The sequence below is a fragment of the Peromyscus leucopus genome, chromosome 8a, assembly GCF_004664715.2.
Source record: "Peromyscus leucopus breed LL Stock chromosome 8a, UCI_PerLeu_2.1, whole genome shotgun sequence".
Taxonomy (NCBI): domain Eukaryota; kingdom Metazoa; phylum Chordata; class Mammalia; order Rodentia; family Cricetidae; genus Peromyscus; species Peromyscus leucopus.
In genome coordinates, this window is record NC_051085.1 from 1085911 (window position 1) to 1104768 (window position 18858).

Below are 18858 nucleotides of genomic sequence, written 5' to 3' on the forward strand. Positions count from 1 at the left end.
ACACTCTTTACATCCTCCATTACCACTGGGAAGAGGCTTCTCTCTTTTGTTCATCCTTCCTCTACAGGGCCCCAATTTTTAGGCCTAGTTTCAAAAATTTTTCCCCTTTTACCGGGAAAATCCTTTTCTCTTGATTAAATTTTTTTCTCCCTTTTCCAACAGGAAATTTCCTTTCCTTCCCTCTTCTCTATTGGAAGATTTCCTTTTTTATTTAAAATCTTTAGCTGTCTTGCCCTTTCTTAACTTCGGTGCCTTCCTCCTTCAACAGTCCAATTAACTGACTGTGAGCTAGCTGCACCCATTTCAATTCACTCTTACCTTTTTCTTTAAAATGCTGGCCAGCCTTCCAAGAGTGTCCGTCAGCTCATCCCTTCTTTCTCGGATCTCGGTAGGGACCTCCATTTGTTGAGGTAATGCCTGCATTACTGATACCCGTTCACCATGTCCAAGCGAGGGGCTGTGGATTAGAAAATAAGAGACAAGAGATAGCGAGTCATTCGCCACTGAATGACAAATGCTGTTTATTGAAAAAGGGAGAAAACTTTAAATACAGGCTTACAGCACAATGGGGGATCCCTAGAGGGCAGAAGTTCACTAGGGAATGTTCTACATTCTTGCATCAAGCTGTTTACACCAAATGCAGGATACAGGAACAAAGAACCTCTCTCTGGTGATTGTTAGGTGAGAAGGAAACTGGCAGGGAATCTGAATAGGGAGGACTTCTGGTCAAGGTCGGCAAGCAAGGCAGCAGCCACTCACAGTGGGGGGCCGGGGCCCACACACTCCCCTAGAAGTAATTTCTAGAAGTCCCTAGAAGCGAGCCAATCATAATTGTACCCATACTAGCACCCCTAAATGATGTAACTGTAGAGAGCTGCATGCAGCCGCGCCTCAAAGATGGCTCTGGCTTCTGCCTTCCACCCTCCCGACAGTGAGTGCTCTCTGTGATAAACAACTCCTTAATTGGCTAAGGCTGAGGATTTGGCTTGCTTTCTGCATACCTGGACCTATCCGCAGTACCCACGTGGCAGATTGGGGTTGGCTGCCCAGAAGCTATTTAGGTTGTGGGTTGGCTTTCCCCAGGGTCAGAAGATTGTTTCAAGGTTCCTGAATAAACTGCTTGTAGAAGAGCCTGGTGTTGTGTCTTCCTTGCTGGTCGAGGTGGCCCATACGGGGAGCCTTTACCTCCCCTGTCTCTTGAAGGCTCAGAACTCTTCACGGTCAGGGCAGTGCACTGGTAAGTCCCCAGGTTAGGTGGGGATCCGTGACAAAAGTGGGGATATTGCTTTTCTCTGTAGACAAAGAGAGAGTGAAGAAAGTTCGCGGTGCAGCGAATCGAAAGTAAATAGGTCGCAGATGAGTGAACCAAAAGGTAGATAATTTTTAGTGCTAATTATGGGCACCTCTTCTTTGCACCCAATTTTTTTGGCTCTTAATGAGCTGCTCAGATCAAAGAACTTAGAAGTCGAGAAAAGTACCTTGGAGAGATTCCTAGAGAAGTGTGATGTTTTATCTCCCTGGTTTGCAGTTTCGGGCAGCCTCACTATCCCGTCCTGGGAAAGTCCCGGGCAATATCTCGATTAGAAGGCATTTTTGATTGAGTTTGCCAAAGAAGGGGCTGCAGCTAACCAAGCCAGAGGGCAGCCGGCTTGGGGCTTGGATATGCTCCTGGGCCAGGGGAGATTCGCCAATCAACAGACTGAGTACCCAGTACAGGTTTATGAACAGATTAATAAGATTGGTATTAAAGCCTGGAAGTCACTCCCAAACAAAGGTGAAGTCAGTTGCAATCTTACCAAGATCTTACAGGGCCCTACAGAGCCTTTTTCAGATTTTGCAGCTCACATGGTTGAGGCTGCAGGCAGAATTTTTGGGGATCCTGACACAGCCATGCCCCTGATTAAGCAACTTATTTATGAGCAATGTACAAAAGAATGTAAGGCTGCCATAACCCTGTATAAGAACAGGGGGCTAGAGGTATGGATAAAGGTTTGCCAAGACTAGGGGTGGGGTGGGGGGGCTGACTAATGCTGGTCTAGCAGCAGCTGTGGTTCAGCTAACTCAAAAATAAAAGAAGAAGTTCAGGTGCTTGCATTTTATGTTGTTAATGCTCTTAAGGTATTAGAAGCAGCTGGACCTATTAAAAGTTCGAGCCCTGTTTGTTCTTTACTTCAACAATTATAGCAGTTGATTTGGCAAAGAACACACACTTCCCTTTTATCTTATAATTTCACATATGCAGCAAATTTATCTAAAGAATTGTCTAGCTATCTTTTAGGCAATTGGTCTGGAGAATTTGACAATATGTTGGAGCAATTGAGGATGGCCATTGTCACCGTGAATTCTACCCGAGTGGACGCTGGACTGGCAGAGGGCCTGTCCTCGTGGATCTCGATGGCCATGAATCATCTTAAGGAATGGGCAGGCATAGGGGGCTTTGGCTGGCCTTCTGGTGCTAGTTTCTGGTTTGCCTATGGTGTATCTGACAGCTTAGGATCTCTCAGCGTCGCAATGCAGCCATGATCATTCACGCCTTTACAGCTGTCGAGGCTTGACACAAATATATCAAAACAATAGTTATTAATGGATAACAGGTGATATTTTGTTGTGCCCAGATTGTGACCCCCAGAGAGACCACCAAAGACGAGCATGCGGGAATGCAAAAGCAAGGTTTAATTCTGGATATACAAGCCTAGGCAGGGACGTTGTCCAATACATCCAATGCAGTGGAGGCTGGAGGAAGTGCCCACTTGTCTGCAAGCTCAGCTTTTAAAAAAAAATCACAAGGTTACATGTCGCGTCCACCTTGACCAGCAAGGAAGACACAACACCAGGCTCTTCTACATGCAGTTTATTCAGGAACCTTGAAACAATCTTCTGACTTCTGACCCCGGGGAAAGCCAACCCACAACCTAAATAGCTGTATTGGACAAAGTCCCTGCCTAGGCTTGTATATCCAGAATTAAACCTTGCTTTTGCATTCCCGCATGCTCGTCTTTGGTGGTCTCTCTGGGGGTCACAATCTGGGCACAACAAAATATCACCTGTTATCCATTAATAACTATTGTTTTGATATATTTGTGTCAGTATAAAAGTAAATTTAATGTTTTGTGACCACAGGAAAACTGAGGAAACTTGGGATGTACTGTAAATACTTTAAAAATGCCACAAGTACTCACTCAGGAAATAATAAAACAATCTAATTCTTTATACAAACAATGAAGATTATTTACATGCAGAATATTTCCAATTTCATGAAAATGCAGAAATATGCTGGCTTTATACATAAAATATTGAGATAATGAAAGTCTAAATATAAAACATGCTCTCTTCTGTTATATTTCTTTTAGCATGGAAATACGAGAATAGATTATTCCACTATTGCCTCATTTTACCAAAGCTCTGTTTATCATTTCATTCTCTTTCTCTAAAAGGTATTTACTCACCCCTTCTCTGAAAGGAAAGGAAAATGAAAAATAAATTTATACATTTGACCTATTAAATGAGTAACTGCTCATGTTAGAATCTATAAGTCTTCTTGCATTATAGGTGAAAATTATTGAAAGTCCTACCTAGAATTTAGAGTACAATATGTATGTTGTTTAAGATCTTCAGTGTATCATTAATATATACATTTGATATTTAATTGTTTTTATATATACAGAACATATCTATTCCTTTTTAGAGCTATTAAAATATTACTCACTAATCAATAAACCAATATGTTATAAATTTTGTTACTTCTTTATTTCAATTGTTTGAGCTTACCATATATTTGTATACACATATATTACATTATATTGTACATATTTTTTGTAGAATGTTTAGGAAATCCTAATTACAACCACACATTATCTTCTTATTTAGGCTAATGATCTCTATTGTGCCATCTTGGGTCTCCTAACATTGTACCAAATGGTAATCATATGAGTTATAGGACCAAGAACCTGTTGTCTACATTTGTCACAGTATTTTATATGCATGAGACATGTTTGTATTCCTAACTTTTTAAACAACAAAACTCAGAAAATATTATTAGGTATTTTGCAAGATGAGAAAATTCCTTGTTTAATAAAAAATATGGTCTATTTTATATTTATTTGTTTACTTAATAAACATGATCAATAAAGAACTGATTGCCTATCATTGTAAAAAGAAAACATTCATCTGAATTGTTCTTGTTTTTACCTCCACAATAACCAAGAATTTGCTTTATTAATATTCAAGTCTGGTACATGTCTTAGTGAATCTCTCAATCCACATAGTTATTTTCTTCATATCCACACTCTTGAAATGGACTTGATAGATAAGGCTAAGAAATAGAAAAGAATAGATTTATTTACATAGAGATTATCTCAAGCTTGCTGGAAACAGCAGAATGATCCCAGGGGAAGTAATTCGGAGCAGCCAGTCAATCTGTGCGCCTCTCATCTTCAAGCAATTCCTAGAGGTTACCTATAAGAAGATTAGCAATAAAAACAGGATTGCAATTGAAAAGCTTTCTAATGAAAACTAATTTACTATGTTTGATTTTATATAATCACCAACAGTTTTTGAAAGCAACATGATATGGAATAGTAGCTTAATATTCTAGAAATATTTACCATATAAACAAATTGCTAGAGGCATTTGGCTAATCAGATATGAGTAGTAAGTCTACAACAATCTTAATGAATTATTTTAAATTATGTATCAAAGTTAAAATAGTGAAAGAAGGAGAAAAGCAGAGATAAAGAAAGAGATATGGGAAGGAAAAGAGAGAGACACCGAGAGAGAAACATGGCACAATAGGTGGTGGTGTTAGATACATAATTTCCTTCAGTATATGATTTTAAAATGTGTAATGCCTAGCATTGTATATGCTTTGGTATCACAAACTGATTTATTCATTTAACCAACTGGCACAGTGTCCAAACATCTTTTTAACAATTTATTTGTTACTTAACACATCAAGTAAACATGTGAGAAACAAATAAGAGTATAGTAATAAATTTTAAAAAAAGAACCATCAATGTCTATTATTTTTAACTGCAGTGAGAATACGGAGCTGTCACTCTTCAATACATTGTGTTGAATTCAATTGTCAGTCTAGCAAATATTATGACCACCTTTTCTTGATGGTACTATATTACAGGTGTCTAGAGAATTCTTCAGACAGATTGTGGGAGTTGTGGGCAAAACATTGTCCATAAATTTCTCTCATGATCAGAAATGGTGTTGAAAGATGCAGCAATGGGTTCTATGCCATGCTATCAATCTTTTCCTCCATACTTAAGCCTTCTTCTTGACCACAGGTAATATCTGTGTCACACCAGCTGCCCCAGGGACAACTTTCAGACATGCAGTAATGGTAATGACTGCAGCAGCCTCCCATTAACTGACTCATAAGGTCTCTCACTGTAGTCTGAGTTTGACAGTAAGTGCATTTGACTTCCAGCTTGTCCTGGCTTTTCCACCTCCACTTGCTGATGGCCCTGTTAGAGGAACAGCAGGTGGCAATTGAAATTCAAGGTGTCAGCCCACCAGGAGGCAAAACCCTGATGGATGAATCTTGGTTAGGCAAGGTTCTGAGAGAGCAGACCCCAGAATATCTTCAGCTTCTACTGTACCTTTACGTGTTTGCTACTGCTATTTTTTTTTTTCTGGTACCTAGAATGGTTGAATGGGTATAGGGAGATTCCCACTGCCTGTAATATAATGTGTTAATCTTATGGAAACTTCCTATTTTACTGGTCATTTTTACCTATGGATTATTACAAAGACCTTTCCTCCCTCAGCTGTACTGTCTAATTGATAATAATAATGTTAGCTTATACAGAGTTTTGGTGAATAAAACCAAATACAAGAAAACATTACACAGCTATGGCATATGAGTTTCACCTAAGGTGCTACATAGATTGTAGGTCAAGTTAATGATTAAGAGAATTAATTGAGTCTGAGGAGCCAAGTTGGCTCAAATTCCTTTCATCTTAATGTGAAAGACAAAATCCCAGGTTTCAGGTGTGTGTATCATTAGGCAAAACAAAGCCTTATAATAACTTTAGGTTAGATCAGATGTTTTAATAGTAGCCTTAACATGAAAAATCCTAGAAAACAATATAAAGTTCACAAGAACACATAGCTGAGATCAAAAATACAAAACAGCCCAACAGATACTAGCTCACATATTTTCTTGCTAGGATTGGTTAATGATCAAAGGTGATGATTAATTCCTTGTACCCATTCCTGCTCTCAATCTCTTGATAAAAACAAAACAAACAAAAACTATATTGATAAATGGGCATGCACCCTAAAGATATAAAGTACAGCTGACTAATTGCTTTTTTATGTATAAAAGTTTAGGTTTGTGATTCCTTTAATATTCCTTATAAGATTAACTTTCAGGATAAATAGTAAGGTGATTCTTTCTTTGTTACCACAATATGTAGCTTGCCAACAAAAGAGTTGGCTATGAAAAAATACTTTCTGTTTGCTTATGTTCTGTTCATCTTGTGAGACCAAAATGGGCCATCTTAGAAATAAGACCAAAATGATTTCACCCAAAAACTAAGGCCTAAGATTTCCCCTTTTGGGAATAGGCCATTAGTAACTGAAACCAGTCAGTTCAGATTCCAGAAACCAGGAAGTGTAAAAGTACAGCGTCACAAGATAGTTATGAGGTAATGCCTGCTGGACTATGGAATGTCCGATCCCTGGTTTCCAGGGCAACTGACCACAGAAATGCCCCCACCTGAGGGCAGCCAATAAGAAATGGTGGCGGGCAACCACTCCCTTAGAAGTAATTTCTAGAAGTCCCTAGAAGCGAGCCAATCAGAATTGTACCCATACTAGCACCCCTAAATGATGTAACCTTGTGATTTTTCCCTTTAAAAGCTGAGCTTGCAGACAGGTGGGCACTTCCTCCAGCCTCCACTGCGTTGGATGTATTGGACAAAGTCCCTGCCTAGGCTTGTACTGCTTTTGGATATCCAGAATTAAACCTTGCTTTTGCATTCCGGCATGCTCGTCTTTGGTGGTCTCTCTGGGGGTCACGATCTGGGCACAACAATCTGTAACCAGTTACTTAGATATAAGTGTATATGGGATATTGAAATGACTTTGTTTTTAATCATGTAAGGGAGATGAAAAACATGTTTTTACCTGTACTCTGTAAAAATTTAGCAGAATTACTGTATGGGGTAGATATTAGAATGAACAGCTCTTTTTTTAGAAGTGCCTTGACCTTGGAGAATCCTTCTGAAAAGCAGTGATTATTTTGCTGAAGGGGCTTTGCAGCCTCCCCATGACTTTGGCCACAAGACACCTCAGGTGCACCTAAGGCTATTATCGTTTATTGCACATGATACATAATAAAGGACTAAAGTGATGTTCTCCTTTTGTGAGACATGTAGATTAAGATTAGGGACCTTGATATGAGGAAATACTTGGTGTAACATCAATAAATACATCTTTGTAGGGCTGTTCGGGATTCAGTCCATTAGAAGATGCTGGAACTTCCTGTTGTCACATGGGCCTTAAAATTTCATTTTGGAGTGCCTTCTTTCTTCAACTATAATGAAAGAACATGAAGGAATAGAGAACAAAAAAGGAAACCATCAAGAGAGACTGTGAGTGTCTTTTTCCCTTTACTCCCCTCAGACAAAAATGTCTAATATGCACTGACTCTGTGGATTTCCCTTTGAGCCCTGTGCAGCTGGAGGCTGCCCACCCCTCCCCCAGGCAATGATAGCTACTGATGCTTTATGTCTGATTTATTCCTGATATTTTAATCCCAACCATCAAAGGCCTCTGAGATAGACCAATGGAATGGGCTTCTCCTGGGGACATGGCCTCCATAGTTAAATACAATGAAACTTTATTAGATATGGTTAAGTACCTTTGGCTGTGATTAGAATTATTCTGTTTCTATATAGCTTTTTCAAGTCTGTGTAGCAGACATTTTCCTAATGATTTCAATGAATGATTAGTCTACAGCCTCAGGAAAAAAAATTGTCAGCCAAGTAGTCCGATTAATGTCAATCACCTGGACTGTCCTCATGACATCCTTTCAGCTTTGGACACCGAGGCACTGACAGCTGCAGAGGAACAAGGTAACCTTGGTTGAAGTCACACTTTGCAATCTTGAGCGAAGTCACCCTTCAGTGAGCTACCAAGCCTTAAGGGCCAAGGATCTAGCACTGGAAGGGTAGCAACTATCAAAAACAAAGGTTCCCAAATGCTATATCAGAGAATAGCATGAGAGGTGCTTGAGATGCAATGCTGGTCAGTGCAGGCTGAAGGACAAGACAGGGACTTCTGTGTGTATAAAATGCTGCTTTCTGCTGCTGACAGTCAGTGGTTATGAAAGCTGAAAATCACAATGATTGCCAGCAGCATATCTCCTGATTTAGATTCTAGAGGAAAACATTTTTTTTTTTTTCAGTATAAAGCTTTGACTTCCGAAGTCCAGAGCAACAATACCCCAGCTCTTACCCCAAGGCTTGCATGTGTAAGGCTTGTGTTTGTGAAACCAAAATGAGCCATCTTAGAAATAAGAACAAAATGCTTTCAACCAAAAACTAAGGCCTAAGATTTCTCCTTCTAGGAATAGGCCAATCGTTACTGAAACCAGTCAGTTCAGATTCCAGAAACCAGGAAGTGCAAAAGTACAGAGTCACAAGGTAGTTGCGAGGTAATGCCTGCCAGAACTATGGAATGTCCTCTTCCTGGTTTCCAGTAAGTGTCACCACCTGAGGGCAGTCAATGAGAAATGGTGGTGGGTAACCACTCCCTTAGAAGTAAGATTAAGCCATGATTTCTAGAAAGCCCCTAGAAGCGAGTCATCAGAATTGTACCTGTACTAGCACCCCTAAATGATGTAACCTTGTGATTTTTTTCCCTTTAAAAACTGAACTTACAGACAGATGGGCACTTCCTCCAGCCTCCACTGTGTTGGATGTATTGGACAAAGTCCCTGCCTAGGCTTGTATTACTTTTGGATATCCAGAATTAAACCTTGTTTTTGCATTCTGGCATGCTAGTCTTTGGTGGTCTCTCTGGGGGTCATGATCTGGGCACAACAGTGTTTATTAGCCTAGCCTATAGATCTCAGATAAACTAGAGTCCATGGCCTCCAGTCAGGAAGAGCTACTTTCAGATCTACCTAGATAGGACAAATTGTTCCAACCAAATGGTTGAGAATCCTTCCATTTCCTCAGCTCTATAATTTTGTTCAAAGTCACTTCTAATAGTAAATGCTTTTCTGCATAGCCTTCAGTAATTTTATGTTTCTTAAACAAAATATCATTGATACACCATGTTCATTGTTTATATCTCATTGAGGTGTCAAGATTGACACTTTAATTTAATAAAACATATGTGGCGTGATAGTAATGATCTGCCATCTGTAGACACATAAGGGACAATGTTGGCAAAGAATAAACACTGAAAGTCATGAATTTCTATCTACATTCTTAATTTAATTTATTTTGTGTTATTTATTACTGCTCACTTCTATCTGTAATTCTGATTCTTTATATTATTTTATATATAAATTTATATAATACTTTATATTCATCGTTATATTATTTATTTCTCTTTATTTTATTGTAAAATTTTAACTCATCAACAAAAATATTTTCTTATGACAATATAGTTATGTCTTAGAAATCTTAGAGACTCATTTATAAATGAAATAATGTATTATGCCAATAATATCGCTGAATATGTAGACCTGTGAGAGTCAGAGGTCATCGGCATCTTCAAAGTATAGCAAAATGAAGTATATCACAATATTTTGCAAGCACATTATTATTTCCTACAATTACATATTGTATTCTTAGAGGAGTGAAAGTTTCTGTGAGTATTCATTTTTATCCAATTGTATAATGTTTTGTATTAGCTACAAAATCCCAGTGAATATTTTCAATATCCTGGTATTCTATAAATATATACTCATAGATACATATATTATTATAGATTGCTATATGTATATACATATGTATATATATATCCCTGTGTACTTGATTATTATTTATCTTATTTCAACATCTTAATATTACTTTATTTTATTTTAAATAAAAATATTACTTATTTTATTTAAAAATATTGATTTCTTCTGTTTTTTAATTTCTATTACAAAGTAATTTTTTTTTTGCTAAATAATAGTAATAAAAATATCCTCAGTGTTCTACTTCAACTAACAGGATGCTTTTGAAAGGACCAAGTAGATTCCATAAGAGGCTGCTCAGTCTTCTGTCAGAGATCAGGCTTCAGTTTCAGTTTCCTGAGACTTGAGCAAGCAGTTTCTGGGAGGGCCATGAACAAAAAACATAGTCCTTGCAATAGCTCCATTTCTGCACATACTGACTGCTCAAGGTTCAGCCAGTTGTTTATTGTCTGGGACCCCTCACCAACTTAGAACAACGTGAATGGGTCAACGTGAACGTGCAAGGCCAGCCAGCCCCCATGGCAGCTGAAGGGCAAAGCCTGGGACTTGTCTAGGCCTGTCCAAAATGGTAACTATAACCCCCCAACTAGTAAATTCAAAGGTTACACACCCTTACCCAATCATATGACGCCAAGGCTTGTACCACCCTGTTTGCGTTTTTTTTTTTTCCCTTTAAAAACCCCTTACCCTGAGAGCTCAGGGCCATCTTCCTCCACCTGCTGTGTCGGATGTCGGACACGGACCAAGCCCAGGTTTGCTTGTTATCAATAAACCCCTTTGTGTATTGCTTCGGATATCGGCTCTGTGGTGGTCTTGCTCAGGGGGGTCTCACAACGTGGCCACAACACTTTAAGAAATTAGGGAATGACCGGAAAAAGATGGGTCAAAGTCAGAGTGGTGGCCATGGTCCTGGGGGTGGCAAGAAGGATGACAAGGGACAAGAAAAAGAAATATGAACCTCCTGTCTCAACCAGAGTGGGGAAAAGGAAGAAGAAAACCAAGGGACCAGATGCTGCCAGCAAACTGCTGCTGGTAACACCTCACACTCAGTGCCGCCTAAAATTACTGAAGTTAGAATAAAAGACTATCTTCTCATGGAGAAAGAATTCATTAGAAATCAGGAGCAGATGAAACCATTGGAAGAAAAACAAGAGGAGGAGAGATCGAAAGTGGATGATCTCAGGGGGACTCCCATGTCTGTGGGAACCTTGGAAGAGATCATCGATGATAATCACGCCATTGTGTCCACATCTGTGGGCTCAGAACACTACGTCCGCATCCTGTCATTTGTGGACAAGGATCTGCTGAAGTCAGGCTGTTCAGTCCTGCTCAACCACAAGGTACATGCCGTAATAGGGGTGCTAATGGATGACACAGATCCCCTGGTCACAGTGATGAAGGTGGAAAAGGCCCCCCAGGAGACCTATGCAGACATTGGGGGGCTCGGCAACCAAATCCAGGAAATTAAGGAATCTGTGGAGCTTCCTCTTACCCATCCTGAGTATTATGAAGAGATGGAGATAAAGCCCCCTAAGGGGGTCATTCTCTATGGTCCACCAGGAACAGGTAAAACATTATTGGCCAAAGCAGTAGCGAACCAAACTTCAACCACTTTCTTGAGAGTGGTTGGCTCAGAGCTTATTCAGAAGTACCTGGGTGACGCGCCCAAACTTTTTCGGGAGCTGTTCCGAGTTGCTGAAGAACATGCACCATCCATTGTGTTTATTGACGAAATTGATGCCATTGGGACCAAAAGATATGATTCAAACTCTGGAGGTGAGAGAGAAATTCAACGAACAATGTTGGAACTGTTGAACCAGTTGGATGGATTTGATTCGAGGGGAGATGTAAAAGTTATCATGGCTACAAACCGAATAGAAACTTTGGATCCAGCACTTATTAGACCAGGCCGCATTGACAGAAAGATCGAGTTCCCTCTGCCTGATGAAAAGACCAAGAAGCGGATCTTCCAGATCCACACAAGCAGGATGACACTGACTGATGATGTAACCTTGGATGACTTGATCATGGCAAAGGATGACCTCTCTGGGGCTGACATCAAGGCAATCTGTACAGAAGCTGGTTTGATGGCCTTGCGGGAACGTAGAATGAAAGTTACAAATGAAGACTTCAAAAAATCTAAAGAGAATGTTCTTTATAAAAAGCAAGAGGGCACCCCTGAGGGACTCTATCTCTAGTGACCCACGGTTGCCTTCAGGGAAGTTAATGAATTCCCCGACCTGGGAAGATGGGAAGCTGCCCCAAGGAATCCATTTTTCCAGTGAGTTTCGCTGGTAGAGCCTATCTCGAAGGATGCTGTGCAGGGTGCCCATCAGGCATCTCCATCCGTGGGTCACTGTGTTGTGCTGCTCTCTGCTCCCAATAAAGGGTTGTCTGGTTTGCTTTCAAAAAAGAAATGAAATTAGGGAATGGGTAGGTACTTGAGCCAGGGCCAACATGTATCTCCTTCATTTTCCAAGTTTTCTTAGGTCTGTTAAAAAAAAAATAAAAGATTCTGTGACCTGGGAGATTGGAAACCTAGAAGAAGGATCAGAGAATTATGACATCACTGTCTTAGTTACTCTTCTATTGCTGTGAGGAGACACTATGATGGAGTCAACTTATGAAAGACAGCATTTAATTAGGTGCTTGCTTACAGGTTCAGAGTGTTAAGAATGATCATCATGGTGGGAAGCATTATGATAGGCAGGAAGGATTGGTGCTGGGCAGAAGCTGACAGCTAACATCCTGATCCTCAGGCTGGAGAAAGAGAAAGCAAGGCCTTTCCTTGTGTGGGCTTATGAAACCTCAAATCCAACACTATTCTGGGATGGACCAATTCTCCTCTTAGCAGTCATTGGAACCACCACAACTGCTGTCTCCCTTGAGTGTGCTTCCCACTTGAGGTTGTCCTTTCTCTTTGTAAAAGGGACTTTCAGCTGTATTTCTGCGGAATTGTAAATAATTATGCATCACAAATATATGTTTTGCAATAAGAGGTGACTTCCAATGAATGCATGTGATAGTATCAGGGAATTCATATTTGGAGAACATATCAAAATGAAGTATACAGTTTGTTTATTAATAACACACAATTTTTTACTCATTTCACATGTTTAGTAATATCCCTGAACTCCATCTGACAACAATATACCCATTTCCCTCTATTTATTTTACCATGGCACTTTGTTCAGATAAAGGCAGTTTTAGAAGCTTGTGTTCATTTGTGTATGTATTTGCAGGTATATATTTATGTAAAATAATTCTGTGTAGATTGCTTAAAACAATATAGATATTCCATCATTTCACAGTGATATAGAAGAATAAGATTATATTTTACTCTATATGTTTCTTTAAACATGTACACAGTATAGTTAGCAATATATTTCACTGATGTTCTTCCATGAAATATATTTTATTTCAAAATAGAACATTTCATTCAACTAGAAAGATCTTCTGTTTTGCCATTTCATAAATTTAATTTCTATTTAAGTTAAAAAATACTTTGACAATTATTAAATCACATAGAACTAGATACAGAATCATATAGAATTAGACTATTATAAAATATAGTTATATTTTTTGTTTTGTAATATATTTAACTACTTTAAAGGAAAAGAATAATTATTATGCATTTCATAGTAGGCTAACTTTTGCAGATAACCAGAACCAAACATGCCTTCATGTGAGCACTAAGTAACAATTTCTACAAATCCTCCATGGCTAGTGTTTATGGTTGTCTTGTCAAAATCTAGAATTACTTGGGAGTTAGCCCCTGAATATATTGAAGGAGGATTATCTTTATTAAATTAATCAAAATGGAAAGACCCATCTGCTTTGGATAGCACCATTACCTAAGTTGGACCCTGGGCTCTATAAATAGAGAGAAGGATGAGAAACACCATATATTCATTGCTTTTTCTTTGACAGTGGATGTAATATGACCAGCTGCTTCAAGCATATAGTGGCTTGATTTACCTTTCATAATGGCTTGCATTTTGTGTTGTGGATGGAAATAAACTCTTTCTCACTTCACAACATTTTATTACAGTAACAGAAGAAGGAGAAGATAAAACTGAGTCATATAAGTCAATTGCATAAGTCACATCTGAGGTTGCCTGGCATCATACATCTCTTTGTGTGCAAGAGCTCTTTGGGTATTGTGTGTTGTCATATTGCATTACTTTGAACTATGTAAATACATATAACATTGAAAAAAATCTCAAGCGATGTTTTCTTGTGTCCTCTCTTGTCTCAAGACATCTAAAATGTAGTTCAGAAACAGAATTGTTAAAATTTTGCCATTTTGGAAAGTTGTCTTTAATATATGATCACATCATTTCCTTACTTTCTTTTATTTTCTCCATCTACTCTCATGTCCTTTCCTCCCCACCCCCTTCCATTTCTCCTCCTCACTGCCTCTGCAATTAATGGTCCCGTTTCTCTCTCTCTCTCTCTCTCTCTCTCTCTCTCTCTCTCTCTCTCTCTCTCTCTCCTCTCTCTCCTCTCCCTCTCTCTTAAATATATAAATAAAATCTATAGCTGAGTCCATTGTTGCTTATGTACCTGATTTCAGGGCTGAACACTGAGACCGAAGTATTCTGGGATGGACCAATTCTCTTAGCAGTCATTAGTTTCCTGTCATTCTTTGTCCAGGACAAGTCTCTCTCTGAGGGGCTGACAGTTTCCTCCCTACTTAGGGATATCTATTTGTACTGTCAGCTCTCAGTTGTTCTGTTGATCATAGGGATGAGATGAAATTTCAAATTTGTTCTAATTCACATTTCTCTAACTGCTACAGATGATGGGCATCTTGCTTTAGGTATTTCTTAGCCATCTTTATCTTATTGAGAACTCTCTGTTCAGATTCAAAGCCAGTTTTTTAATTGGGTCATTTGTTATCCTGACTCTTTCTTGGGTTCTTTATATATTCTGGATATTCATCTTCTGTCAGATGTGTAGGTGGCAAAGATTCTCACCCATTCTGTGGGTTTCTTCTTTAGTTAGCTGTATCCTATCTTCACAGAAGCCATTCTGTGGGTCTCTTCTTCAGTTGCCTGTATCCTATCCTGTCAGAGGTCATTCTGTAGGTTTCTTCCTTACTCAGTTATCTTCATCCTGTCTTCACAGAAGCTGATTATCGTGTGAGCTCCCTCTTGTCAATTGTTGGCCTTAGTCTCTAGGTAACTAGAGTCCTGTTCAGAATGTCATTTCCTACACCAAATCTTTGATGGTACTGATTGTTTTCTTCAAGCAGTTGACTGGGAAACTCATCTTTTAAATTTCAATTTTATATTTACCTACATATATTAATATAACTAAATTCAGTTTAACTAAATATTCAGTAAAATATAGTTATATGGCATAGTTGTTATAGGGTACCTCTAGGGAGGGAGGAGGGGGGAACTCCTCAGGTTCCTGAATAAGTTGAGTTTCCACTTTATCCCCAGCAGGGCTGTTCCAAGGCAATTCAATTTTTAATTAACCATTTTTTTTTTAATAAACTGCATCTGACCACAGTCTCCTGAGACAGATTTGGGACTGTAGCCCCTACTGGAGCTAGTCAGGTTTCTTGACAAAGGCACTGGCCACAGTCCCCGCCCCCATGCTTTGGCATGTGTTAGAGAATATCTTGAGTTTTTTACATTTCTGAGATTCTTGGTATCATGTTACCAGCCTCGAGTTGCTCACAGGACTGGCCTTATAACTAAGATAGAGATTTTCTTGATGGAAGAGTTAAAACTCCTTTATTTAGATCCAATGATACATATTGTCTTAAAAGTATTTTTACAATTTAATTAAGATATAATCTCACATTGTTATGGAGATTTTCCACACAATGCCCTATATTGCCGGGCGGTGGTGGTGCATGCCTTTAATCCCAGCACTCAGGAGGCAGAGCCAGACGGATCTCTATGAGTTCGAGGCCAGCCTGGACTACCAAGTGAGTTCCAGGAAAGGCGCAAAGCTACACAGGGAAACTCTGTCTTGAAAAAACAAAAACAAAACAAAACCAATATATATTTTAAAAATTATTAAAAAGACTGTGTGCTAAAAAGGCTTATACTCTAAATGGCAAATTCAGATAGAATATTTATTCCCTTATGCTGAGCTCCACTTCTTTATCATAATATGTGTTATTTCCTGTATAAAAATGTATCAAATCATGGCTTTTTCTTCATTGAATATATAAGATTTTGGTGAAGTCAAATATCAGACAAAAGAAGTTTCAAATCAACATATAATCATCCATTTATTTCTATGAAATGAACACATACCTGACACAAACATGTAATCTTTGGAGGAATAAACTGAGGATCAAAAACTCCCCTTGGCCACATGACTGTATATTTAATAGCAAGTCAATATGAGCTTACTCTAAAGCAACAGAAAAGATTAAAGTAACAGAAAATATTTAGATATCATTGGGCCAGTTCTGCCATTGTAAACATGATACTGTCTGATGATCAAAAATCACAGTAGATAAATCAAGTCTGTGATTCATCTATCCATTTATAAAATCATCATTAACACTGTACAATGTTCTGGGGATTTCATAAGCACACCAAATAAAATGATCTCTTTGTATTGTTTTTGTATTATAATTATTGATTTCTGTGTATTTGTATGTGTATATGAATACATGTGTGTATGACATGGTGGGGACCTGGAGGTCAGAGGACAATTTGTAAGAGTTGGTTCACTCTTTACCTAATGTTGCTTCTGAGGATCAAATACTAGTTATCAGGCTTGTTGGCAATTGCCTTTATCCAATAAGCCAAGTTGACAGTCTAAAATCTCTTGTCCCTATGCATTGTTGAACTTATCCTCAATGAGGTGAATTGATAATTTGAGTGAATGAATGTAATGTGACAGTAGTGGAGAAAATGCATCACTGTTTTAATCTGGAGAGATCATATTATACACGGACCTTTTCTGTTTTCTGGAAAAAGTCATCAACTTTTTCTGTTGAGCCCCTTAAAGTGAATCAGGATGAAATTTAACATAATGTGTGGAAGTTTCAGTCTTGAATAGCATTAACCAATTTAAATATGTTTGAAATATATGGCAAAGTGAAGAAATAAGAAGGACTTGTCATTGTCCAGAGGCAGGGTAGGAAAAGGTTGGAGCTAGGTGTTGCTAGAGCTTTCTGCCTTGCCCACAGTCAGGACAAATCTTTGTCACCCGCCAGTCCTACAGCCGCTCAGACCCAACCAAGTAAACACAGAGACTTATATTGCTTACAAACTGTATGGCCGTGGCAGGCTTCTTGCTAACTGTGCTTATAGCTTAAATTAGTCCATTTCCATAAATCTATACCTTGCCACGTGGCTGGTGGCTTACCGGCATCTTCACATGCTGCTGGTCATGGCGGTGGCTGCTGTGTCTCTTGCCTTCCTGTTCTTTTATTTCTCCTCTCTGTTAGTCCCGCCTATACATCCTGCCTAGCCACGACCAATCAGGTTTTATTTATTGACCAATCAGAGCAACTTGACATACAGACCATCCCCCAGCACAGCCAAGTGCAGACCATCTCAGACACCTGCACTCAGGCCCATGGTCCTAATCATCCTCTATTCGGACCTGCTGGGTAACGCCACAAAGTACCCAAGAAGGGCTCCCACAGGACATACAGAACATCCCACAGCAGCTAGGTTAAATAGGGTAGATTTCTTAAAGTAGCTCCATGGGTGGTTAATAGTATGGCCACTTGAGATATTCCGAGATCATTTCTGATGACAGCATAACCTCAGGAAACTACTCACACACATGTTTATAACTGTTCTTGTTGCTATGACAAGGGCCTAACAAAAGCCACTTAAGAAGGAAAAGAAGGGTTTAATCAGGGTCACAGTTTGAGGGGATAAAAAACATAATGATGGTTTAAGAAGGCATAATGATGGCAGAATGAGAGAGCTGGTCACATTATATTTGCAAATATAAACAGAGACAGACGAGTGCTGTGCTCAAATCACAGTCTCCACTCTTTTCCCTTCTTTTTACGCAGTTCTGAACACAAGGTGACATTCCTGGTGGACTGTCCACTCCTTAGTTGTACCTCTCTAGGCATGGTCTCACAATACACACCCTGAAGAATATCTACTAGATGATTGCTGTGGATATCACTCTATATAAATAAAACACTGATGGCCAGTGACCAGGCAGGAAGTATAGGCGGGACAAAGAGAGAGGAGAATTGGGGAAACAGGAAGAAGGAGGAGAGACACTGCAGCCACTGCCAGGAGAAGCAGCATGTGAAGACGCCAGTAAGCCACCAGCCACGTGGCAAGGTATAGATTTATAGAAATGGGTTAATTTAAGATATAAGAACAGTTAGCAAGAAGCCTGCCACGGCCATACAGTTTATAAGTGATATAAGCGTCTGAGTGATTATTTTATAAGTGGATTGTGGGACTGCGGGGCTTGGGGAACCTGGAGAGAAGTCCTCCAACAACAAATGGCGCCCAACGGCTCGAGTTTCCACCTTAAACCTGAAAATATTTAATAACCAATTCTAAACAGAGCCAAAACCAGGTTCCTGCTTCTTGTCTCATACGGGCAGCTAGACGCCGCAAAACACAGGTTTAAACACTGGCGGGTTCCTGGCATGTGCGTTTGACAGGCAGTATGGAGGAAATGAGGCATCTGCCAGCGGCACATTAAGCTGTGTGGTAGATTTAATCTTTACTATTATTTAAAAAAAAAGGGGGGTTTCTGGGCTACACGCTGCTTTGATAAAAGCTTAGACCCACTATTTCTGAGACTTGATGACTCCCAGAGCTGGCGAAAAATGTACCACTGCCATGTTGGGAAGCTGAAGTGGGCAGAGCCAGCAGCCACAGTTCCGTTTCAGTCTTACAATGGTGCAGTTTAAAGCAATAGGCTCAAGGCTCAAGGTAATATAAAAAATAAGCCACGTAACGATGGCT

At 39.3% G+C, this 18858-nt stretch overlaps 1 protein-coding gene across 1 annotated transcript; it reads left to right on the forward strand.

Annotated features, from left to right (window-relative positions):
- The first annotated feature begins 10806 nt into the window (after window positions 1-10806).
- On the forward strand, window positions 10807-12341 carry LOC114684579 (26S proteasome regulatory subunit 4-like). The gene is given in 3 exon segments (XM_037200388.1): window positions 10807-10863; window positions 10865-10997; window positions 11000-12341. Coding segments are annotated over 3 exon segments (1317 nt in total). The 3' UTR covers window positions 12127-12341.
- The last annotated feature ends 6517 nt before the right edge of the window (window positions 12342-18858 follow it).